General features: G+C 43.5%; 2 protein-coding genes across 2 annotated transcripts; both read right to left on the bottom strand.

Moving 5' to 3' along the window:
- Positions 1-167: 167 nt before the first annotated feature.
- LOC122042839 lies at positions 168-5,234 on the bottom strand. The gene is made up of 5 exons (XM_042603171.1): positions 4,540-5,234; positions 3,581-4,048; positions 3,084-3,461; positions 2,947-3,014; positions 168-573 (listed from the first exon to the last, which is right to left on the bottom strand). Exons 1-5 carry the CDS (start codon positions 5,104-5,106, stop codon positions 366-368), a joined length of 1,689 nt encoding a protein of 562 aa, XP_042459105.1. The 5' UTR covers positions 5,107-5,234; the 3' UTR covers positions 168-365.
- A 4,669-nt stretch (positions 5,235-9,903) lies between these two features.
- Positions 9,904-11,947, bottom strand: LOC122044154. Its single transcript, XM_042604689.1, has 3 exons — positions 11,373-11,947; positions 10,390-11,107; positions 9,904-10,185 (listed from the first exon to the last, which is right to left on the bottom strand). The coding sequence occupies exons 1-3, from the start codon at positions 11,945-11,947 to the stop codon at positions 9,904-9,906; spliced, it is 1,575 nt and encodes a 524-aa protein (XP_042460623.1).
- Positions 11,948-22,662: the final 10,715 nt, after the last annotated feature.

The raw sequence follows: 22,662 nt of genomic DNA, 5'->3' as shown, positions 1-22,662 counted from the left end.
GTGGTTGTGCTTGGTCCATAACGTGTGGCAGAAGTCTCAACAAAATAGTTTTGACCAGTTCAATTCCACAGCCAAAAGAGCATTGGCCGCTTGCATTCTCGGGCACACAGCAGGGCTCGATCTTCTCTTTTCTGCAGAGTATTCCTGGCAAAAGAGAACACACAAAATAACAAATCTGGAGAATTATCTATCATACAAGCATCCATCTACCATTTACAGAACAGGAGCCTAAAATTCTAACTTCTTGTTTACGTGAGGACTGATGACCGTTCAATCTTTAATTTTCTTCGTAGAAATTACAAACTTACATCATCGACAGCACTGTGAATTACATCGACAGAAGCTTCTCATTTTTAGGACATCAACTACGAGAGGATGGACATTGCTCTCTTCAAGTCCATGGATTTTAGGACAGATTCAGGTAGGCAAGAGCCTTTAGGAATCCACAGATCACCTTCTTGGGGAAGCAATATGTTATGACTTTTGCTCTTTGAGTCACTGTTTCTTTCTGCAGATGTAGCTTCTTTCTTTTTCTTCACGAACTTGAAGAACTCAGCAACTTGCCGTGCGTACCTACAAGATCAAAGTATCAGACTTTTGACATGGAATGCAATTCGCTCATTTTAGTAACACCGATCCTCTTTATAACTCGGTATAGTAATCTATCCAGACATTTTAACTTTAGCAATTGCATCCTAACCTATTTAAACCCTCCAAAATGGTACCCACCGTCAAATTTATCAAACCACCTCACCTTAAGCAAGATTAAAGTTCCCCCATTGACTCACTGATCTTGATTTTTTTTTTTTTTTTTTTTTGCTTAGTATGATGCAATACTCGTATTAAATTCGATAAGAGTAATCATATCAAAGTATCAAGTCAACTATAACAACAAATGGATGACAAACTAATGATAGGACAGACAAGATTTAAATAGATTAGGATAAATTATTTAGATAAGAAAATTTTCAGCCTTCCACGTATAATGCTCAACAGGTATTATTTCTTTTAACGTAGTAGTATAACCACTGACTAATTTGTCTGATTTACATATGTGATACCATGGTAAAATAATTTAGTTGGAAATTGTATGCAAAGCTAACCAACCTCATCTGAAAATTCTCACTGGTCCAATTGGTTCAACAACCAACCACTTAATCATTCCTAATCTCAAGAAACACCCAAAAAAACTGAGTACTAACAGTTGATTTATTGAACCTGCCCCATGCATGATTTTCATCTTAAGCTCTGTCTGTGCCAATGAAAACTATTTGCTAGAAAATATTTCTGCATGCTCTTGCGTTGGATATACAAAGTTACTCTGGTGAGCAAAAATAGTTGACACTGAATGACCATTTAACATGGGAAAAAAAGACTTCAATACACGACACCAATGTGTCCTAGATATTGTAAAATAAGGAACGATAACCAAGTTACTGTAAATCAAATAGATATAAATATAAATGAAACAAAAACTTAAGTTTGCAGATATATAAATAGATAATGTAAAATAAACTAAGATGGCTACACATCTTCGGCCCTGCTTGGTCTAAATTAAAAGAAAAGATATTTTTTTAAAAAAAAATAATGATGATTAAAAAATATAAAAAGATCTAATAAAAATATGGTAATAAAAAAAAGTAGATTAGAATGGTTCGATAATATAAATTTTTATTGTAATGAAAACGATATTATTAGATATTATAAAAATATAAAATACAATAAAATTAATAAATAGCATGGTTCAAAGATTAGCTCATGAGTTATGTTTGATCTAATGTTGTATCATCTCTTTTATATCACCAATAAAATCCCCACGGGATGCCCAGTTACTAGAGGATAGCAGATTTGCGAGGCAGGGATCAATCCCCAGCATACGGGCGCATGCTCTCAGGAAAAAGCTTCTTCCACCCTCTAGCCACTTAGCAGTCGATTATAAGCTGATCCCGTGATTTACCTTCCTTCACATAACCTGAAGACGGACTCTAAGGGACGTCTAGAGTCGGACTGTGAGGGATGTCTGGAGTGAGCGTAATCACCTTTTGCTACAATAAAATCTAATTAAAAATCATTTTAAATTTCTTTACAGCAAAACTAAACATACAAGGATAAGTGACCACCCTAGAACATATTTTCTATTTCCATCCTCTAGATAATTTTTTTTTTTCCCTAATGACACTGTTTTTAGATGGTTTCTATAGTAGATAGATGATCAAATGAACAATAGAGAGAGAAGAAGATATTAGACATGTTTAAAGGCAACCAATGAATTATACAATTAGATGAGTTTAGAAAAAAAATAGAGCTGATGAGGTAAGAGAGAAGGAAATGAAACAAAACTCTAGCTGGTGTAGAATGGTAATTTAATTTATCTGAATATTATTAGTGACATACTTGGATACACTCCATGTAACCAACTCCAACAAGTTGGGATTCCCACAGCTTGATAATGATGATAATGATAGTTTTTAGGTGTTTGTTTATATTGGTTTTTAGGATGCGGCTCTTTTGAGTGCCTAAATATGTTCATTCTAGTTTTTTGAATGATGTAGAATTAGCTCTTGAGGAAATTATTTCAACCCAATAACTAAGGCATCAGTGTGCAAAAATGTTGATCTAAATGGACAGCAAGCCCCATTCAATTAAGTACACACGAGAGATGATGACCCTAAGCAGGCTAAATAATGAAACAGATGAAATTCACCGCAATTCCAGTATCCAAATTATGCATGATGGTGGAGGGTGCCTGCTTTTGCATCCTAATAGTACTAATGACAGCTTTTAAGTTGAGGCACTAGACATGATTCAGATGTACAACAAAGGAGAGTAGTGGACATAAAATATAAAAATATTAAAAGAAGATTAACGAGAATCGAACTGTGTGATCAAAAACAGGGAAAGAAGCAGTCAGGCCACAATATTTGGTGAAAATACTTCAGAACTTACTGCTGTTTGGCTTCAATGTCCCTGTTAAAATCAATGTTGGGTTCACAATCCAGAACTAAAGCTGGAACCTGCTCAAGAATAAAACTCTTAGATTCACTGAATAATTTTCTTTTATAGGTAAAAAAAGTGAAAGTCACCTTTTGGATAGTTGGATGCATATGATCACCTTCTAAAAGAAACACACGACCTTTAATATCCAAATGTACAGATTTATCCATATGCAGAGGCAACTGACTGACTGATAATACACCATGCTTTCCATTTTGTGAAGGGAACAGCCAACTTTCATGTTTCTCATGTAGATCCCTCAAGTAGTCCAAACTGACACCTCCTTCTTCTTCTCTCTTACGCAGCATCATACGCTTGTGGCAAGTATCAGGGCTAGCTCTAAGATAAATGAACCCGTCAGGAATTAGCCCCGGAAGGCTCGATACAACCGGATCGAACCATGAATCATAGATGCTAATTTCCATTTCATTCATCCATTTGGCCTCATAAACAGCTCTTACAAATACCTAAACACAGAAGATAATCAGCATCAAGACTTGACAAAATCCAAAGAAGAACTAAATGACCATGATTATCAAATGAAAATGTTGCTCAAGTTATTAATTTATCACACAAGTATGCTTACCATTCTATCACTGAAGACACTTCTTTCCATCAGCCTGAGAGGTTTTATTCCAGAAGCTGATTCTCTTTCCTGCATGACCCTCGTTACAAATACATAATTCTGAAAGGTGTATGCGTACCTTTGTGGCTCAGCATAGAAGGCATCCAATATATTGAAGTGATCAGGACCAACATCCTGCCACTTGGCAATAGGCTCAGGAACTATTTCCACTAGATCACGTAGTTCAATTGTTTCATTAGCTATCCTTTGAAGAAAAGTAGTCTTCCCCACACTGATATTCCCTTCAACACAGAAGGTAAGTCTATTGTTAGGTGGAAGCCTGATATTAGACTTGGTAGTATCATCTTTCAACTCTTCTTCCACTTTTTCTTTGATAAAGGAGGTTATGCTCTCTGCATGGTTTTTGTGGATGATACCTATGGAGCTTTTTAGGTATTCAACCATCTTCTGGCTTGATTTACCAACAACCTGCCAAGACAAAAATTATGTAAGGGAAATCACCTGACTATTCCGAAAGGAAATTCAAACACTGAAGGATGGACACGTTCCAGAAGATTTGCCATATGTAGTGACTTGGAAGAAATTCAGTCCATCAAATTGTCATATTAGCAATTCAACTTCCGGAAACAAAAGAAAGAAATTTATGATATGCAATGCAAAGGACATTGAATGCAAATGCATATATCAACCAAGGAAATGGCATTAAACAATGAAACTATACCAAGCCAAGTTATCATAAAGATACCGTAATTTTTTCACACCAAGTATGTGAACTCATGAGCAAATGAACACAACAGGAAACTTGTCCTCCTTATTCACAAATTCACAGGGAATTCCAAAAGGGACGTATTAGTTAAACTTTTGAAGTTTGTTCGTGTGTGCGTAAGGCACAGTGGATGGAACTCCGAGCACAGGTTGCAACAGCTAAAATTAACTCAATGGGGAAGCACATCCTACACCTTATCTATGTAAAGTTGTTTGAGCTGATCCACGCCTTCAAAACCCTTGTCGACCAGCTTCCTTAGATTCCGAGGCCCAACCCCAGGAATCGCTAACAACTCTAAGCTCGGTGACAGGGCAGCGGGAGCATCCAATGAAGCTCCTTCCCGTACCCTCCTGTCCACCGGCTTTATGGTTGTCTGCCGCGTTGCCCCACTTCTTTTATCCCTGTCCATAACCCCATCCTTCTCCTCCTGTTCCACTTCGGCAGTGCTCTCCAAGTCCCCACCTTTCTCCCGGGTCCTCTTAGCTTCGACCGTCCTGAAACTCCTCGACCATCCGCCGCGGGACAAGGAAGCCGAATCTGAAGCTCGAGCCGGTCCGAAGAGACTGAGCGCATCTTCTGGAAATCGGAAAGCAGGACATGCGTTCCTGCAGGGACGACGGATAGGAACGAGAGTGGAGACGGAGCTAGAAAGAGGGAGGCGGAGGGATTGCATTGGAGCGAGTAGGAGCGGTCTGGCGACTGCGGTCTCAAGGCAGCCGGCAACAGATAGTACGGGTGTTCCACGCCAGAGCTTGCGCATGACTTCCGCTGTTGCTACTGGAGTACATGAAGAAACGTAGAAGGAGGAGGGAGTCACGAAGGGAACTAGAGAGGATTAGGGTTTTCGGCGGGAGGTGTAAACTGGGGTCTGTCCCCGTATTGATTATTTCTTTCTTATTTAAAACGGCAATTTACTAAGTGCGGTCAGATTTCCATTTGTATTTATCAACCGAAATTAGAGCATTTTCACCCTCAATATCGCCAATACAAATTCGTCATCAAGCCAATACCAAAAAAGTAAATAATAAATAATTACTAATTATTAGTAAGCCAAAATATAATGAAAGACATATTCAGATATACCAAATTTCGACTGATTTCATATGGTAATATTCATATCTTAACGATTGCACCATACTAAAAGGACCGGCATCAATATAGATAAACAAATCGGAAGGCGTTTTACTTTAATGATTTATGTCCCCTTTTGACAATTTAGTCTCCAACAAAATAAGAGGTATATTTACTGTTGACTTTAAATAATTTTTATGGATTTTAAAAGTAAAACTCTATAAAGATATTTTGGTAGTCAAAGTTTCAATAGATTTATGATTTTTTTTTTAAATTTCTTAGATACAAATTATAAATAATAAGAGCTCTACAAAACACTTCTATAATTTTAAAAATAAAATAAAAAAATCTTCTCCTCACCATTGAAATTTTTATAGATTTCAAATCTTAATTTTTTACGAATAAATCCTTTATCTTCCCGCTCCTTTACAACCTCTCAACGATCTCCATCAACTTCTCAGTATGTATTTCATTCGAAGCTGAGAGTCCTCTGAAGCATTTTGTCGAGTGCACTCGCCATGATTCGTCAGAACGGAAGTGGAACGGTTGGAACGGGAGTTCTGGTATAGGAACGCCTCACGTCGTTCCAAAGTTTCAGTAAATAACATGGATTGCTTTGAAACGTTGTTCTCCAACGTTATAATGGCAAAGAATGAATCGCAACAATTGGAACGGAACAACAACCACTTACAGTCTTTTCTTCGACGAGGACTCACGGTAGCAGGCTATCAGCAAAGATTTTTCTTCGATTGCTCATGATGGGAAAGAATGAGGAATGTCATTCGATGAAACCTGTGGTGCTTCGAAAAGGAAGAAAACAAATAGAAAAATTATTTAAGGCGATCAGTGATGCTTCCATCGACTATTCGCGAGCAGGTCGAAGTTGAAATCGAAGTTGATTTGGATGAGGGTGTTGTGCGTACAGGGAAGGAAAACTTGAGATATTAGGTTTTAATATAAAATATATATTAATAAATTAAATTACCTCTCGACTTAATTAATAGATAATTTTATAAAGTCTAATGAAATTAGACCTAAACCTATTCTATAAAATTTTTAAATTTTAAAAATTTATAAATAAATTTTATATATTTCTCTTTATATATTTTAATAATATTATTACTAATCAAATTAATAATATTATTATTAATTTTATTACTAACCAATTTTATCAACACAATACTTTATTAAAAATTTGACCAAATTAAAAGGTTAATCAACATTTCATGATAATTTAAATCAAATTTATAAATAAAAATATTTAAAATTATTATAATATTATTAGATTTAAAATTATATTATTAATTTTTTTAAGAAAAATTATAAAGTGAGACATTATGCTCTCTTTGTTTTTAGCCAAAACAAGATAAAAGTTCAAGAAGTTGAAAAAAAATTTTATGAACCAGTATATTATTTATTATTTTATTAAAAAAAGTAATTTAATTAGGTATTTTAGGTTTTGATTGAAGATAAATATCACACGAGATCATGATCACCTACGCTTTTTTAAAATTGAATACTATCGAATCGGATAAGTGTGATAGAAGAGAGGGGGAATGAATATCGCACTCTTAAAACTTTTCTTTTACTTTAAAAACAAAGTTGTGCAGCGGAAAGTAAAAGGGACTCATTCGGTTACTTGGTTCGAAGTCTAGGTCAACTCCTACTCCAAGGGTCGCAATCCTTGACCGCACCGATGGGTAATTCACTATAACTCTTTGATCTTGCCCTGAAGCTGAGTAGATGGCCACCGGGGAACAACGTTGAGGTGGCTCTTCGTCTACACTGATGCTCCCTCGCTCCTACAACCACAAGTCATTAGTGCCAAGCCGGGAGGGGGTTCCCGGCGACGGCCCTCCGACGCTCAAGTCACACACCCGCAAGTGAAGAGAATAGAGGAAGCAAAGAAGTGAATGGTGGTGCCAAAAGACGTATGCGCGTACCTCCGCGGATGGCTGCTTCCCCCCTTATATAGAGCTTCGACGGACTGACTACACGCTTCCCGGGCGGATGCGCATCCCCAAACTTTCCCCCAAAACTAACATCGAGAAAGGATCCCTGACATCTTACCATAACGGGGCGAACGCATCTTTGCCAAGGCGGCGAAATCTTCTTCCGTACGATTTTCTGTCCATCCGCGCCGTCAGCCGGCGGCATCGACTCCCAAAAGGATGTTGGCACGTATCCTCCATTTTATTTGTCGGCTATTAGTCTGATTGGACTTCCCTTGATTTATCCGGCTGGCCAACTCTTTGACCTCCTACGAGTATATCTAGACCGATCGGCGTGAGTGCCCTGGTCTCGGTGCGTCGTAGGCTCAGCCAACCCTCTTTGAACTCTTCCGGTCGATCGGGTTGTAGGTTTGGCCCACCTTCTCCGAACTCCTCTGGCCAATCGGGTTGTAGGCTTGGCCCACCTTCTTCGAACTCTTCCGGTCGCTCGGCCTATGGGGACTTCGGCTTGGCTAGTCTCTTAGCTGACCACCTCTTGACTTTGACGACCACCCAAGCGTTGAACCTCCTTGGAGGTGGGCCTTCCTGGGTTATCACCGGATCACATGCCCCCCCCCCTTTAAGTCTAGTCGAAGGAGGCTGTAAGTCTGACTGACTGGACAAAATGGTGTGAAAAGGTGATTTCCTGCCGGGTGTTTCGGTCAACTATGCCTCTTGGTCAGGGCTCTGTTAACTGGCCTCGATTTTCTTTTTGAAGGGGTGTTTCCGGCGAGCCGAACGGCCGGCATGAAGGATCGTCTAACCACGAGCCTTCTATCCTTGCTCGATCGGCTCATGGAACCGTTGCCTAGGCGCTCTCCGCAAAATCTCTTGGAACCCGCACCAACCCGAGGCATTGATGTGCATCATGCTTCCTTAATTACTTTGACAATCGCCTTCTCGATGCATGCCACGCGTCGCCACCTATCGGCGCATGTTTGAAGTGACCAGTTGGGATGTGACCTTTGGGTTATTTGAAATTTAACAGCCAGATTTGCCTCTAGGTGTTCATGATGTCGATCGGACGGCTGGGCGAGGTCTCTTGATATTTATAAGCTCGTCGTCGCCGCCTTCCTTCTTCCGTGCTTTTGTTTCCGGCGAATTCGTCCGTGTTCTCTAGTGATTTCCTCTGTGTTCTTCGGCAAATCCTCCGTGTTCTCCGGCAAATCCCTCTACTTCCCTTGCTGCTTTCGTCTCGGGTGAGTCTATTGCCTTCTTCTGTGGCTCCTTTTTGTTCTATCTTCTTCGATTTTCTGGCGAGCTCCTTTTCTTGCCCTTGTCCCCCTTTTCTTTTTGCACTTCTTCCCGACTCCTCTTGTTTCATCCCTTCTACCATGGCCGGTGCATCGCAGCCCTCGTCTTCTGCCTCGGGCACCTGGTACGATACTATGAAGTCCAGGTTCGATGAGGATGATGCTTGAAGCCTAGCCAATATCTTTGAACTTCCTCCTAGCTACGAGATCCATATCCCGCTAGCCACCGATCGGCCTTCCGCTCCGCCGACCGATTGTGTCTGCTTCTTCCGCGACCAATTTGTTGCCGGCTTGCGGCTTCCCCTTCATCCCTTCATCCTAGATGTTTGTAAATACTTCAGTTTATCCCTTTCCCATCTAGTTCCGAATTCCTTTCGCCTTTTGTGCGGGATAATTATCTTATTCCGCTTACATCGCATCCCCTTGATTTAAGGTCGCCGCTCGACAGTCGATGACGCGAGGGTTTAAGGTCGCCGCTCGACCGTCGATAACGCGAGGGTTTAAGGTCGACGGTCGTTTAAGGTCGCCGCTCGACCGTCGATGACGCGAGGGTTTAAGGTCGTCGCTCGACCGTCGATGATGCGCTTGTTAAGAAATGGATTGGTGAAATCAAATTTTTTTCTTTCCTTCCTGCGTCTAACAAGAATACATACATGCAAGGGTACATAAATTCACTCGCGCACCTTTCATCCGGCTCTGTAAGGTTGGAGGTGGTTTGCGTTCCACGGTCGATCCAGCCTTCTTCCTTCCGCATCTTCCAAATAGCAGGCGCCCTGATTGCAGCTTCTCCACCACTTTGAATGGGTCTGCCCATGGAGCTTCCAACTTTTTGACGTCACCGACCGACTTAACCCTTTTCCAGACTAGATCGCCCACCTGAAAAGATCTAGGGATTACTCGCCTATTATAACTTTGCCGCATTCTCTGTCGGTATGCTACAAGTCGGGCAGCCGCCTTGTCGCGAGCCTCGTCGATCATGTTGAGTTCCATCCGTCTTCTTTCATCATTTCCCTCGTCATAGTGCAACACCCGATCGGACTCAATGCCAATTTCCACGGGGACAACAGCTTCCCCGCCATACACCAAATGGAAAGGAGTGAGGCCAGTTCCCTCTTTGGGGGTCGTTCGTAATGCCCATAATACGTTAGGCAATTAGTCCACCCAACTGACTCCTAGATGGTCGAGCCGCACACGCAGTATTCGAAGGATTTCCCGATTGGTGACCTTAGCTTGTCCGTTGCTCTAGGGGTAGGCCACGGAGGTAAAAGCTTGCTGAATGTCATAACCATCACACCATTCCTTTAGCTCTTGACCTGTGAACTGCCTCCCATTATCTGAGATGAGTCGACGAGGAATACCGAATCGACATATGATATTCTGCCATACGAACTTCTTGATCATACTTTCCGTTATCTTCGCTAGCGGCTCGACTTTCACCCATTTTGAGAAGTAATCCACAGCTATAAGCAGGAACTTTCTTTGGCCTGTCACCATAGGAAAAGGACCGACTATGTCCATTCCCCACTGGTCAAACGGGCATGTGACAGTGGACGTTTTCATCTCGGCGGCTGGTCGATGTGTCAAATTGTGGTGCCTTTGACAGGATAAGCAAGTGGCCGCCCCTCGGCTCGCGTCTTCTTGGAGCGTCGGCCAGAAATATCCTGCCAGAATAATCTTCCTAGCCAGTGATCGTCCGCCCGGATGTCTCCCGCAAGAACCTTGATGCACTTCTTGAAGGATGTATTCAGCATCTTCAGCACCCACGCACTTGAGCAGAGGATGCGAGAATGCCTCTTTATATAACTGCTCGCCCACTAATGTGAATCGAGCGGCTCTCTTCTGTAGAGTTCGATCGGCCTCCCGGCTCCCCGGCTGACCCACCGACTGGAGGAACTCAATGATGGGCGACCTCCAATCTTCCGACAATAGTATTCCTCCCGATCGGTCAACACATGCCACTAGGGAGACCTGTTCGATTGGGCTACTGGTGACGATCGGAATCACTGTGCTGGCTAGCTTGGCCAGCTCGTCTGCTACTTGGTTCTCAGACCGAGGAATCTTCTGTATAACAACCTCTTGGGAATTCCCCTTGAGCTTTTTGAAGGCCTCGGCGTATAGCGTGAGCCGCACGCTATTGATCTCGAACATCCCGTTTAGCTGCTGGACCGCCAATTGTGAGTCTGAGTGTAGGAGTACCTTGGTGGCACCGACATGCCGAGCAGCTTGCAGACCGGCTATAAGCGCTTCATACTCAGCTTCGTTGTTGGTGGCTTGGTAGTCCAGCCGAATGGATAACTGCATCCGAGCTTCTCTTGGAGATATGAGTAAGATGTCAATTCCGCTTCCCTGACGAGCCGATGATCCATCCATGTACATTGTCCATGCGGTTTCCGGCTCAGGATTTTGCACTTCCGTGACGAAGTCCACCAGTGCTTGTGCTTTATGGCTGACCGGGGTTGGCACTAGATATCAAACTCACTGAGCTCAGTAGTCCACTTAATTAGCCGACCCGATGCCTCGGGGTTGAGCAGTACTCGACCCAAGACGCTGTTGGTCATTACAATTATAGAGTGGGCCAGGAAATAAGGCCGGAGTCTTTGGGCAGCAAGAACTAATGCATAAGCAAGCTTTTCGAGACCAGTGTAACGCAACTCGACATCTTTTAATATGTGGCTCAAAAGTACACTGGTTGTTGTATTCCTTCCTCTTACCTGACTAATGTCGATCCAATCGCATACTCGGTAGATGATAAATAAATCCAGAGAGGCTCTCCCACGATTGGCTTGGCTAAAATGGGCAAGGAACTGAGATATTGCTTGAGTTCTTCAAAAGCCCGGTCACACACTTCGTCCCATTGGAACCTGGTTGCTTGTCGTAGAATTTTGAAGAACGGCAGGCTCCGGTCGGATGATTTGGAGATAAATCTTGACAAAGCTGTGATCCTTCCGGTCAGCCTCTGCACCTCTTTTAAATTGCGAGGCGGGGGCATGTCTTGGAGCGCTTTTACTTTGCCAGGGTTTGCCTCGATCTCTCGCTCGGTGACAATGTAGCCCAGGAAACGCTCGCCTTTAGCGCCGAACAAGCACTCGGGCGGGTTGAGTTTGATCTCGTAATGTCTCAGAGTCTGGCAAGTTTCTTCTACATCTGCACATAGGTCGACAGATTGGAGGGACTTAATGAGGATGTCTTCGAAGTATACCTCAAGATTCCGCCCGATCTGCTTTCTGAACACTTTATTCATCATCCGCTGGTAAGTGGCGGCGGCGTTCTTTAACTCGAACGGCATGACCCTATAGCAGAACATCCCATCGGTCGTAACGAAGCTGACTTTTTCCTGGTCCTCGCACGCGAGAGGTACCTGATGATAGCCCTGGTAGGCGTCGAGCATGCAGATCAGCTCGCACCCGGCTGTCGAGTTCACCATCTGGTCGATCCGCGGTAAAGGGTAGGAGTCCTTGGGGCATGCCCTGTTCAAATCCCTGAAGTCAATACACACTCGTCATTTATTACCTGGCTTAGAGACCAGCATAACGTTGACGGGCTAAGCGAGAAACTGAATCTCCCTAATGTGTCCGGCCTCTAGTAGCTTGTTAACTTCGGCCCGGATGATCAGATCTTGCTCGGCGTTGAAGTCGCGCTTCCTTTGTTTGACGGATCGAGCGTCTGGCCGGACATGCAGCTCATGCTGCGCCACGCTCAGGTCAACTCCAGGCAACTCGTGGGTTGACCAGGCGAATACGCTATGGTTCCTTCGAAGGCAAGCGACCAGCTCCTCCTTCTGCTGGTCCGACAGATCAGATGCTATGAAAGTAGTGTCCTCCGACCGGCTTGGGTGTATCCGTACTTCCTCCTTGTTGTCGTACGTCAGCGGGGGAGGCTTCTCTCGGATGGCATTCACCTCCAACCGGGGGTATTTCCTGGCTGCTTTAGCTTCTGCCTTGACCATTTCAATGTAACAATAGCTGGGCCACCCCTTGGTCTCCCCGGACCTCGCCCGCCAGGTTCCCCACAAGGAATTTGATCTTTTGGTGATAGGTGGATACTACCGCCCAGAATTTGTTGAGGGTCGGCCGACCCAGTATTACTTTGTACACCGAGGGCGCATCAACCACGATGAAATTCGTGGTGCGCGTCCTAACCAAAGGCTCTTCTCCGAGCGAGATGGCTAGCCTTGCCTGCCCGATCGGCAAGACTTCATTGCCCGTGAAGCCATATAGCGGAGTTGCCATGGGTCGGAGCTCGGCCCGATCAATTTGTAATAAATCAAATGCTTGTTTAAAAATGATATTTACCGAGCTTCCCGTGTCGATGAAAGTCCGGCGAACGGTGTAGTTGGCGATCACCGCCTTGATGATTAGCGCATCATCATGAGGAACCTCCACTCCCTCTAAGTCTTTTGGACCGAAACTGATCTCTGGCCCTGCTACCTTTTCCTTGTTGCATCCTACTGCGTGAATAGATAACTGTCGAGTATGGCTCTTCCTGGCTCGGTTGGAATCTCCTCCAGTCGGACCGCCCGAGATCATTCTGATCTCTCCGCGAGAAGCGTTTCTTCTATTTTCTTCTTCTCGCGTAGAAGGTCTATTCCGCTATGAGGAAACTCGAGCGGGGCTTCGGTCTCGTGGGTGATGCTCCTGCCGATCGCGCATCCTCTGACCACTGGCTCTCTGATCGGTCTTGCGCTCGGGATGCCAATTCGGAGTAGGGGACCGGTGTCGGTATTCCTCGGGCTTGGGCTGGTGAACCATGGGGTCACCACGCCATTCCCAGGTGTTGTGTGTTCCCGACTAGTGGAACTTACAGAACATTGGTGTCCATTTTTTGCCCTTCCTCTGCCGATTAATCTCCGAATGCACCACATTCGTTCTTGGCTCGGGGTACTGTGGTGCCCCTGTGGCTCGGGGCCCTCTTGAGGGCTGATGGCAGCTAGGTACTCTCTGCTCGGACGACGTGTGGGGCTCGACGGGCGCTTCTTTTCTGCGGGTCGCCTGTGCTTCCTCCACATTGATATACTCCATGACCTTTTTTTGTAGATGAGCGAAATCCCGTGGTGGTCTGCGGATGACTGACCTAAAAAACTCGCCTTCCACAAGTCCCTAGGTGAAAGCATTCACCAGTACGTCTGAGGAGACTGTGGGTATATCCATCGCGACTTGGTTGAAGTGCTGGATATAGGCCCTGAGCATTTCTCGCTGGCCTTGCTTCAGAGAGAACAAGTCGACACTTGTCTTCTAGTGTCGGCGGTTGCTCGCAAAATAGTGCAGGAAAGCCGTTAGGAAATCTTTGAAGCTACGGATGGACCCGCTCGGCATTCGTGTGAACCATCACTATGTCGGTCCCGATAAAGTTGTCAAGAAGACCCTGCACTTAACCCCATCGGTGTATTGGTGCAGTGTAGACGCATTGTCGAACTTGGCCAAGTGATCGTCTGGATCGGTTCTCCCATTATATTCTCTGATTGCCAACGAAGTGTAGTGTCGGGGTAGGGGATCCTCCATGATTCCTCTTGAGAATTGATCGTTGATCCTCTCAGGCGAATCCTCCTCTCGCGGCGCTTTTCCCTTCCTAGCATCCCTTTTCGGGCGCCTCATCTGACAAGGAGCCCCTGTCCCGGCGGGCTCGGCCTCCTTTCTCCGAGGGTGTCCGGAACAACGTTCGATGAAAGGGGATTGGCGCGTTGGGCGCCGGTTCGAACGTGTCTGACTTTTTGCGGATTTCCTGGTCGGTCACGGGTTCAGCTTCGCGACCCACGCCTCCAGGCTGGCCAGATCCTGAGACGGCTGGCTCCTGTGTTGGGAGCTCGGCCAACACTTGTTGCTGCTGCTCCATCGCCCTTGCCACTCTGGCTTGGATCAGCTTTTTCAATTCTTCTGTCGTCAGCGTTACAATTGTAGGTCGTCCGGCTTCTTCCATCTTCTGCTTCCGGGTTCAGGTTGAAGTTCCCACAGACGGCATCAATTTGATCATGCCCTGAAGCTGAGTAGATGGCCACCGGGGAACAACGCTGAGGTGGCTCTTCGTCTACACTGATGCTCCCTCGCTCCTACAACCACAAGTCGTTAGTGCCAAGCCGGGAGAGGGTTCCCGGCGACGACCCTCCGACGTTCAAGTCACACATCGGCAAGTGAAGAGAATAGAGGAAGCAAAGAAGTGAATGGTGGTGCCAAAAGACGTATGCGCGTACCTCCGCGGATGGCTGCTTCCCCCCTTATATAGAGCTTCGACGGGCTGACTACACACTTCCCGGGCGGATGCGCATCGCCAAACTTCCCCCAAAAGCTAACATCGAGAAAGGATCCCTGACATCTTACCATAAAGGGGCGAACGCATCCCTACCAAGGCGGCGGAATCTTCTTCCGTACGATTTTCTGTCCATCCGCGCCGTCAGCTGACGACATCGACTTCCAAAAGGATGCTGGCACATATCCCCCATTTTATTTGTCGGCTGTTAGTCTGATTGGACTTCCCTTGATCTATCCGGCCGGCCAACTTTTTGACCTCCTATGAGTATATCTAGACCGATCGGCATGAGTGTGCCTGGTCTCGGTGCATCATAGGCTCAGCCAACCCTCTTTGAACTCTTCCGACCGATCGGGTTGTAGGCTTGGCCCACCTTCTCCGAACTCCTCTAGCCGATCGGGTTGTAGGCTTGGCCCACCTTCTCCGAACTCTTCCGGCTGCTCGGCCTATGGGGATTTCGACTTGGCTAGTCTCTTAGTTGACCACCTCTTGACTTTGACGATCACCCAAGCGTTGAACCTCCTTGGAGGTGGGCCTTCCTGGGTTATCACAGGATCACTCTTCTTTCCGAAAACCTCGGAAAGAAACAGTGCGTACAAGAGATGAATAAAATAGTAACATCCTACTATCTTACTTGAGTTAATTACAATGCAAGCTAATAAATGATATACCGAATGTAGAAATTGAAGCTCGCTCGGTACTTCCGGACGAAGTAGCTTAAAGAGTTGTAGAAGACTTGTAGCACGAGCAGCTTGCGTAGTGGAGAGCTTTGAGATGATCAGAAAGTATATATATTTTTAGCCTCAGACCTTGAGCTACTTTTTATAAGTGTCATTGTCGTTCGGTCGACCGAACCAGCTCCCTTCCTTCCTGGCTAGAGTCTGACGTTGATTCGATCTTTCGGCATTGACTGGTCATTAAGGGTTCGGTCGACCAATCCCTCTTTTCGATAGACCGAACAGGCTTCTTCCCTGTTCGTCGAAATTTACCGAGATCCATATTTAATGCTGCATTAATGGTTGATTGGTTCGGTCGACCGATCAGCTCTATTTCCTTTTGCTTCTGATCGATGCTGATGAACTAGCCTGTGCTGAGTCATCATGGTTCGATCGATCGATCTTACTGTTCAGTCGACCGATCAAGTTCTGATCGGATTCTTGTCTGATCTGAACACTGCTTTGATTTCTCCTTGTTCGATCGACCGATTATCCGGTTCGGTCGACCGATCTAGCCAAACGTACAAAACAGTGTTAGACAATAAACCTACAAAATAGATGTTAGCACAGTAATAATATATTATACATGAATAGTATAAGATAGTAGAATTGTCTTGATCTCAATTTGGAAACCTTCCCGGTTTCTTCAGTTGGATCAGTGACCTTAGGTTGTTCCTTTCAGGAACACGACCTCACTATCGCTCCTCCAGTTGCATATCTCAACTTACCTGCCAAACATTGGTCCTCCAGACCTGTTTGGATTTTGCCAGCTCAGTGTCTGATCGCCTGATTCACTAAGGCCTTTCCTGCAATACTACATTAGCCAAGAACAATAATAGTAATACAAAATACAATAGTAAACCTAAACATAGAATTACCGAGATCCGCTGGTCCGGTCGACCGTGCGCGATCGACCGAAAACCATCAGATCAACCTTGCTTGGAGTTTACTCCTCCAAGACTTCTCGTTACCTAAGGTTATCTCTCCCTAGGTTTTTTCACCACTTAGCTTTACTCACCAAGACTTAGTATTCGGCTACCCAGGGAGCAGGTCCTCCAAACCTATCCACCTGGCTTCCACGATATACCGAGATTTCCCTTGCCTCAGTATTCAGCTATCTAAGGATCAGGTCCTCTAGACCTATCCACCTGGCTTCCACGATTTATCGAGATTTCCCTTGCTTAGCTTGTAACTAGGACTTCCCTTGCCTAGCCTACAACTAGGACTTCCCTAGATCAAGCTCCATACTTAAGCATACTTAAACATATTTGTCTAATATTAAAACCTTGGAGGTCGATTGCACCAACAAATACACCCCTGTAACCCTACACCTCTCCCTCTTTTCTTCTCTCACAAGACAAGACGTTCCTTTCTCTCACAAAAAATACACAATCAAGGGTTCTCATCCTTAAATTGCAAAGGTATGTTTTTAATGAAATTTTTTTAATCAACCGAGTCGATAGTGTCCGCTATATCAGTTGGTATCAAATTCTTGTATTCATGTGTGAATCAACGAAGTCAATAGTATTCACTGCGTCAAGAACACAGTTTCCATAAAGTTTACAAATGTCTGTAAAAATCTTATAAAAAAGTCTATAGAACTTCATGGAATTTGTTTCACAACTATGTGAGACTCTATAAAAGTTAATAAAAATCTATCAACTCCATAAAAATCTATCATTAAAAATAATAATAAAAGTCATCCAACCTCTTAATTGAATAGACTCCGTAAGAATAGCTTATGGAAGCTCTTTATATTACAACTAGCAATACTCATTCCTTGTCAGAGACTTGTGTCCATCCTCATCTTCTAACCGCAACATATTTAAGGTGCCTTGGTCATTGCTAGCTGTTGAGGATGACGTCGCAACAAAGGTCTCTTCAATATTCCTTGTCGAGCTCATCCCTAAGGTTGATGTCGTCACATTGGTCGAATGAGAACTGTTCTCGGTTACCTATTGAGCAACCAGTCGCTCCAATCTGGCCTGATGTCTATGCTTGCTATCTTCAAGATCTTGTTCTGCGTTGAGTCTACCCCTAGCTGTTGATTGTTGGTTACTGTAACTGCTTGCTATCGTCATAGTCGGTAGTCCATATTAGGCATCAATTTGTTGCTCAGGGAGGGTTTGGGTGAGGACTTGCTACTACATCTCTAGTATGGTGGGCTCCTGTAAGACAGTAGAGCTCCTGCACCAAATCCTGAGCAGTGACTATTGTTGTTGTCTCTATATAACTAGCATTGTGTCATTAGCGTCTTCATGAGTGTGCCCTTTGTCCAGTTGGTTGTGACCCTATCAAATGGCTTATAGGAGTCTCGTGTGCTTACTGCATTCGCGCCCGTAACCTTGTAAGACCCCTTAGTGTGCCCAATCTAATGGCGAATGTCATAGTTTTCTGACATTTCTTCAAATTTATGTTCAAATCAATATGTGTCCCATCGATAGTGTGGTTGGCACTGTTTCCACTTTTATACCCCTGGACATCCACCTCCACCAAAAAATCATGCATAAGTAAGATGCTCCCTAGCACACATGAGCTTGTCTATATGTCATATATTGTGGACGACCAATCTCATAACTTACAAGGCCGAGTACTCTCGTAGTCCAGCAGTCCACCGACAAACCGTGGATTTGAACCCATGTTGGTACAAATCTACCATCTTCATCGAAGAAGAAACAACTTGTACATAATCTTAAGAAAGAGTGATTGTCAAATGCAATGTACATGCCACCCCTAGCACTCGGTCTCTATCCTCCATTGTGTCGAATTGGAAGACAATTCTTTCACTCTTATGCATATGGAAGTGATATGATGTGTACCATCGATTCATGATCACAAATTAGTCTTGCATGCCTTGGATTATGATGTTGGATATAATCTCTATTTAGTGGATATAATTATAAGTTGTACATATGAATACAAACTGAACTCATATAAAGTGATCTAACTTAAATTTATTGGATTTTAGGTTATCAGATGTGGGTTGAATATGTAGAATCCTTTATCCCAATATGTTATTAGCCCTTAGCTCAATATATTATCATATATGGGTTGATAACGAATTAGTTGCCTATATAAGGGCATATCACTAAGTGTTTAGGGCATCATTTTGACATAAATCCATGTCCCCCGTTGATGAGGCGTAGTCAACCCTAAGCCACTTGGAAAATCTCTTTATTTTGCTTCTGCTTCTTCTTCTTCCACCGGGGGATTCTCACACGATGCTAAGAACAAGGATCATGACTCTGTAATCAGGTTTCTTATCATATTTATATATTTTTTTTGTTTTCTATGCATGTTTTCTATTGAAACAAAATTCATGCTTATGTTTGTGTATTTCCTATAATCAAGTTCTTATTTTGTTTCCTATAATTCATGATGTTTAGGATTTACAAGAACTTTTGAATTGGTATCAGAGACAAGGCTCCGTTTCTTCATATTTTCATGGCAATACAGTGTGGCTTTTTGTTGATCTATTGTTCTTATGCTAGATAAAGTTTTCCATGTTTGATCGCCAAAATCTTTTGCATAGAAAACCTAGGAAAGACTTGATCTTCCATGATGTTCATGTATTTCATGAAGAACATGAAGAACAATGGTGAATCACCGTCATCTTTGGAAAGAAGTGCCACGTTTAACCTAATTTTAGGTCAAATTACGATGGCTCAATCGATTAGCTTGGTCGGTCAATCGATTACTAAGTCTAAAATTATGAATAGAACCGAGACTAATTGTTGACCTCCGCAAGTGTACGGAAATGTCGTAAGTAATAATAAAAGATATCGTATCTACAGGGACTGGAATAAGCACTAAAGATGTCTCAATGCGAATTAGCTAAACAACTAATCAATTGGTTTTCAAAAGCTAAGTATGACTATGAAATGTAAACAAAGAAATGAAAGAATAAGAAACAAGAATAAGGGCAATGATCGGATGATCGATTGGGGAGGCTTGAATTGATCGAATGATCGATTCGAAGTGCCTCTGTTCTCCGTTGGAAAAGACTTGAATTGATCGCTCGATCGATTCAATGTTCCTCGTGTCACGTGAGAAATCCAGCCTCAATCGATCGGTGGATTGATTGGCATTGCACAATTGATCGGCTAATCGATTGGCGTTGCCTAATTGATCGGCTGATCAATTGGCATTGTCCAATCGATCAGCTGATCGATTGAGGAATCTTCTGTTCTTGCGACAATTTCTCCCAATTGATCGGCCGATCAATTAGGTTGCTGCTTGTTGCAGCACTCTCCCAATCAATTGGTTGATCGATTGGGCTTAGGTCAATCGATTAGCTGATCGATTGCCCCAATATTGACTTGCCTAAACTAGTCCAAGGTTCCCAAACCCAATATCCGATCAACAGTGACCTGTTGGGACTCCTCCTGTTAAGCATCTGGTCAACCTTGACCTGTTGGGACTTTTTCAATAAATGTCCGGTCAATCCTTTGACCCACTTGGTCTTTTATCCTCATGCCAAGTGTCTGGTCAACCTTGACCCATTTGGACTTATCGTCTCATGCCGAGTGTCCGGTCCTCCACGACCCACTTGGACTTCTACCAGATGTCCGGTCACCTTTGACCCATTTGGATTTCCTCGTGCCATGTATCCGGTAAATCCTTTGACCTAGGGCTTTCCAACACCAGATGTCCGATCAACCTTGACCCACCTGGATCTCCACATGTCTGGTTTTACTCACCAGGTCTTTCCATCTGCCTAGCTTCACTCACTAGGACTTTCCATCTCATTGCCTTCACTCACTAGGACTTTCACCTAGCTTCACTCACTAGGATTTTCACCTGGCTTCGCTCACTATGATTTTCCTCTGCCTAGCTTCACTCACTAGGACTTTCCATCTGTTTGACTTTACTCACCAGGACTTTCATCTAGATTTACTCACTAGGATTTTCACCTGCCTTCACTCACCAGGATTTTCCTTTTGCCCGGCTTCACTCACCTGCCTTCACCGGGATTTTCACCTGCCTGACTTCACTCACCAGGACTTTTCATCTGCCTAACCTCCAATTAGAATTTTCCCAGTCAAGTATCCGGTCAACCCTTTGACCTACTTGATTCTTCTTCAGATTCAACTGGTCAGTCCTTGACCATAGGAGAATTGTACAAACAATCTCCTTAATCGAATGATTGCACCTGCAATCTCCATATATTGTCAAATATTGAAATCAAAATATCAAGACTCAAGATTGAGCCAACTCAAGATTAGTCAACTTAATCAACTTGACCTAGGGGATATTGCACCAACATGCTCGACACCATCCTTGATTATAATGATAGTAGTTTTCTGTATTATGAGTCCCCATACGGTGATAGGCATAACATAGGAGCCCACCGTTAGGACTCTAGAAGGTGCGTCCAATCGGCTTCCACATGTTGGACTACGTACGACCTTGGCTTATGTTGATATGGCAAATGACCCACTCAAGGCCCTTTTGGAGGCAAAGTATTGGGGGCTGCTTAGCTCTCAGGAGTGACGATGGGAGCAGGAGCTACTTGTTTTTTCCAAGTGGGCTAAGCATCTTCAACATTGATGTATTTAGTGTCTTGTCCGAATAGATGATTAAAATCCCCCGGAGGCTTCCTGATGAGGGATCAGAAAAAATCATTATCTGTGAGTCCTTGGGAGAAGACGCTTACTAAAATTTCTTGGATGGCTGATGGGACATCCATGACCACTTGATCAAATTTCTTGATATAGGCCCTCAGCGTCTCCTTGGACCCCTGCTTGAGTGAGAACAAGCTTAGCGGTGTTTTATGGTAACGACGAATGCTGGTGAAGTGATGAAGGAAGGCCATTCAGAAGTCCTTGAAGCAATAAATGGACTTAGCAGGCAGTTGTTTGAACCATCTTTGTGCCAAGTCGGACAAGGTAGTGAGGAACACTTGACATTTAACTTCGTTTGTATACTGGTAGAGCATGGCCACATTCTCAAACTTAAGTAAAATGGTCCTCTCGGGTTAGTTGCTCTGCTATATTCTCCAATTGAGAGAGGTCGGCAACGAGCGAGCAGCTTGTCATCTATGATTTCTTATGACATATTTACCCACTCGGGAGAACCATTGACCATTGGTGCTTTACTTTTACGAATGTTCCGAGCGGATGCATTCTCGAAAGATGATCCTTGTGGCTTCTTTGCTTGACCCATGTTATCAAGGGTTGTTCGGAACAATTCCTTGTGATATGCAATTGGTGATGGCGGCATAGGCTATTACGTCTCAAGGAAGTCTTTGCCCAATAAACGGACAACATCTCCTCCCTTATGACAACATATGAAACCTAGATACATTGCCACATGGCAATACAAGATAATATATATAGTCCACATGACTGGAAACAACAACCACACAGTATAATATGTAGTTCACGTCGCAGGATAAAAAATATAGCGAAAAACATAAAGTAAACATATAAACCCAAAACAACTGACTACAAGCCGACCCAGTTTGAGACAACAACATCAAAACAAATACAATAAGTCACAAAGCTAAACACCAAGTCAACGTCGAATTATTACAATATCAAATCCACAAATTCAAAACATAAATAAAGTAGGAAGCAAAACTAAAAACCATCCTCAGATGTGATATAGGACCGGTAGTCAAGAAAGTTCAAGTGACTTTGTATCATCTACCTGTTACCTAAGGAAAATAAAAGTACAAATGGGGGTGGTGAGTCGAAATGACTCAGCGGGTCTAAGACAAATAGTGCATGAACACAATATATTTAGAAATTCAAAGATATACAATCTCATGAGGAAATAATAGCAAGAATAATAGTGATATCATAGTAAATGTCTATACCTGAACTCATATACTAAGCAAGTAGTAGAAAGTCAGGTGTAAGTGAGGATCTGTAATAGTATGAATCATAACTACAAGAGCAGCATGTATGATATATACATACTATCAATAAGTAAGTCAGTGTCGATGCACATGCAATAGATAAATCTCAATCATATGTAAACATATCATAGTCGTATGGATACAATAAAATAACAGCATATGCAAACATAAAATGATATGCAT

The sequence above is a fragment of the Zingiber officinale genome, chromosome 2A (assembly GCF_018446385.1).
Source record: "Zingiber officinale cultivar Zhangliang chromosome 2A, Zo_v1.1, whole genome shotgun sequence".
In the NCBI taxonomy this organism is placed as follows: Eukaryota; Viridiplantae; Streptophyta; class Magnoliopsida; order Zingiberales; family Zingiberaceae; genus Zingiber; species Zingiber officinale.
This window is presented reverse-complemented; position numbering and strand designations above follow the sequence as displayed.

Excerpts from the sequence above, each read along its gene's own strand:
- LOC122042839 (XM_042603171.1), bottom strand. The coding sequence starts at position 5,106 with ATGCGCAAGCTCTGGCGTGGAACACCCGTACTATCTGTTGCCGGCTGC. Across the intron at positions 3,462-3,580 it reads GTGTCTTCAGTGATAGAATG|GTATTTGTAAGAGCTGTTTA; the intron begins GTAAGCATACTT and ends TTCTGTGTTTAG. Across the intron at positions 574-2,946 it reads GACATTGAAGCCAAACAGCA|GTACGCACGGCAAGTTGCTG; the intron begins GTAAGTTCTGAA and ends TTGATCTTGTAG.
- LOC122044154 (XM_042604689.1), bottom strand. The coding sequence starts at position 11,947 with ATGCCGTTCGAGTTAAAGAACGCCGCCGCCACTTACCAGCGGATGATG. Across the intron at positions 11,108-11,372 it reads ATTGGATCGACATTAGTCAG|CCATAAAGCACAAGCACTGG; the intron begins GTAAGAGGAAGG and ends AACCCCGGTCAG. Across the intron at positions 10,186-10,389 it reads CTGAATACATCCTTCAAGAA|TGGGGAATGGACATAGTCGG; the intron begins GTGCATCAAGGT and ends CCGTTTGACCAG.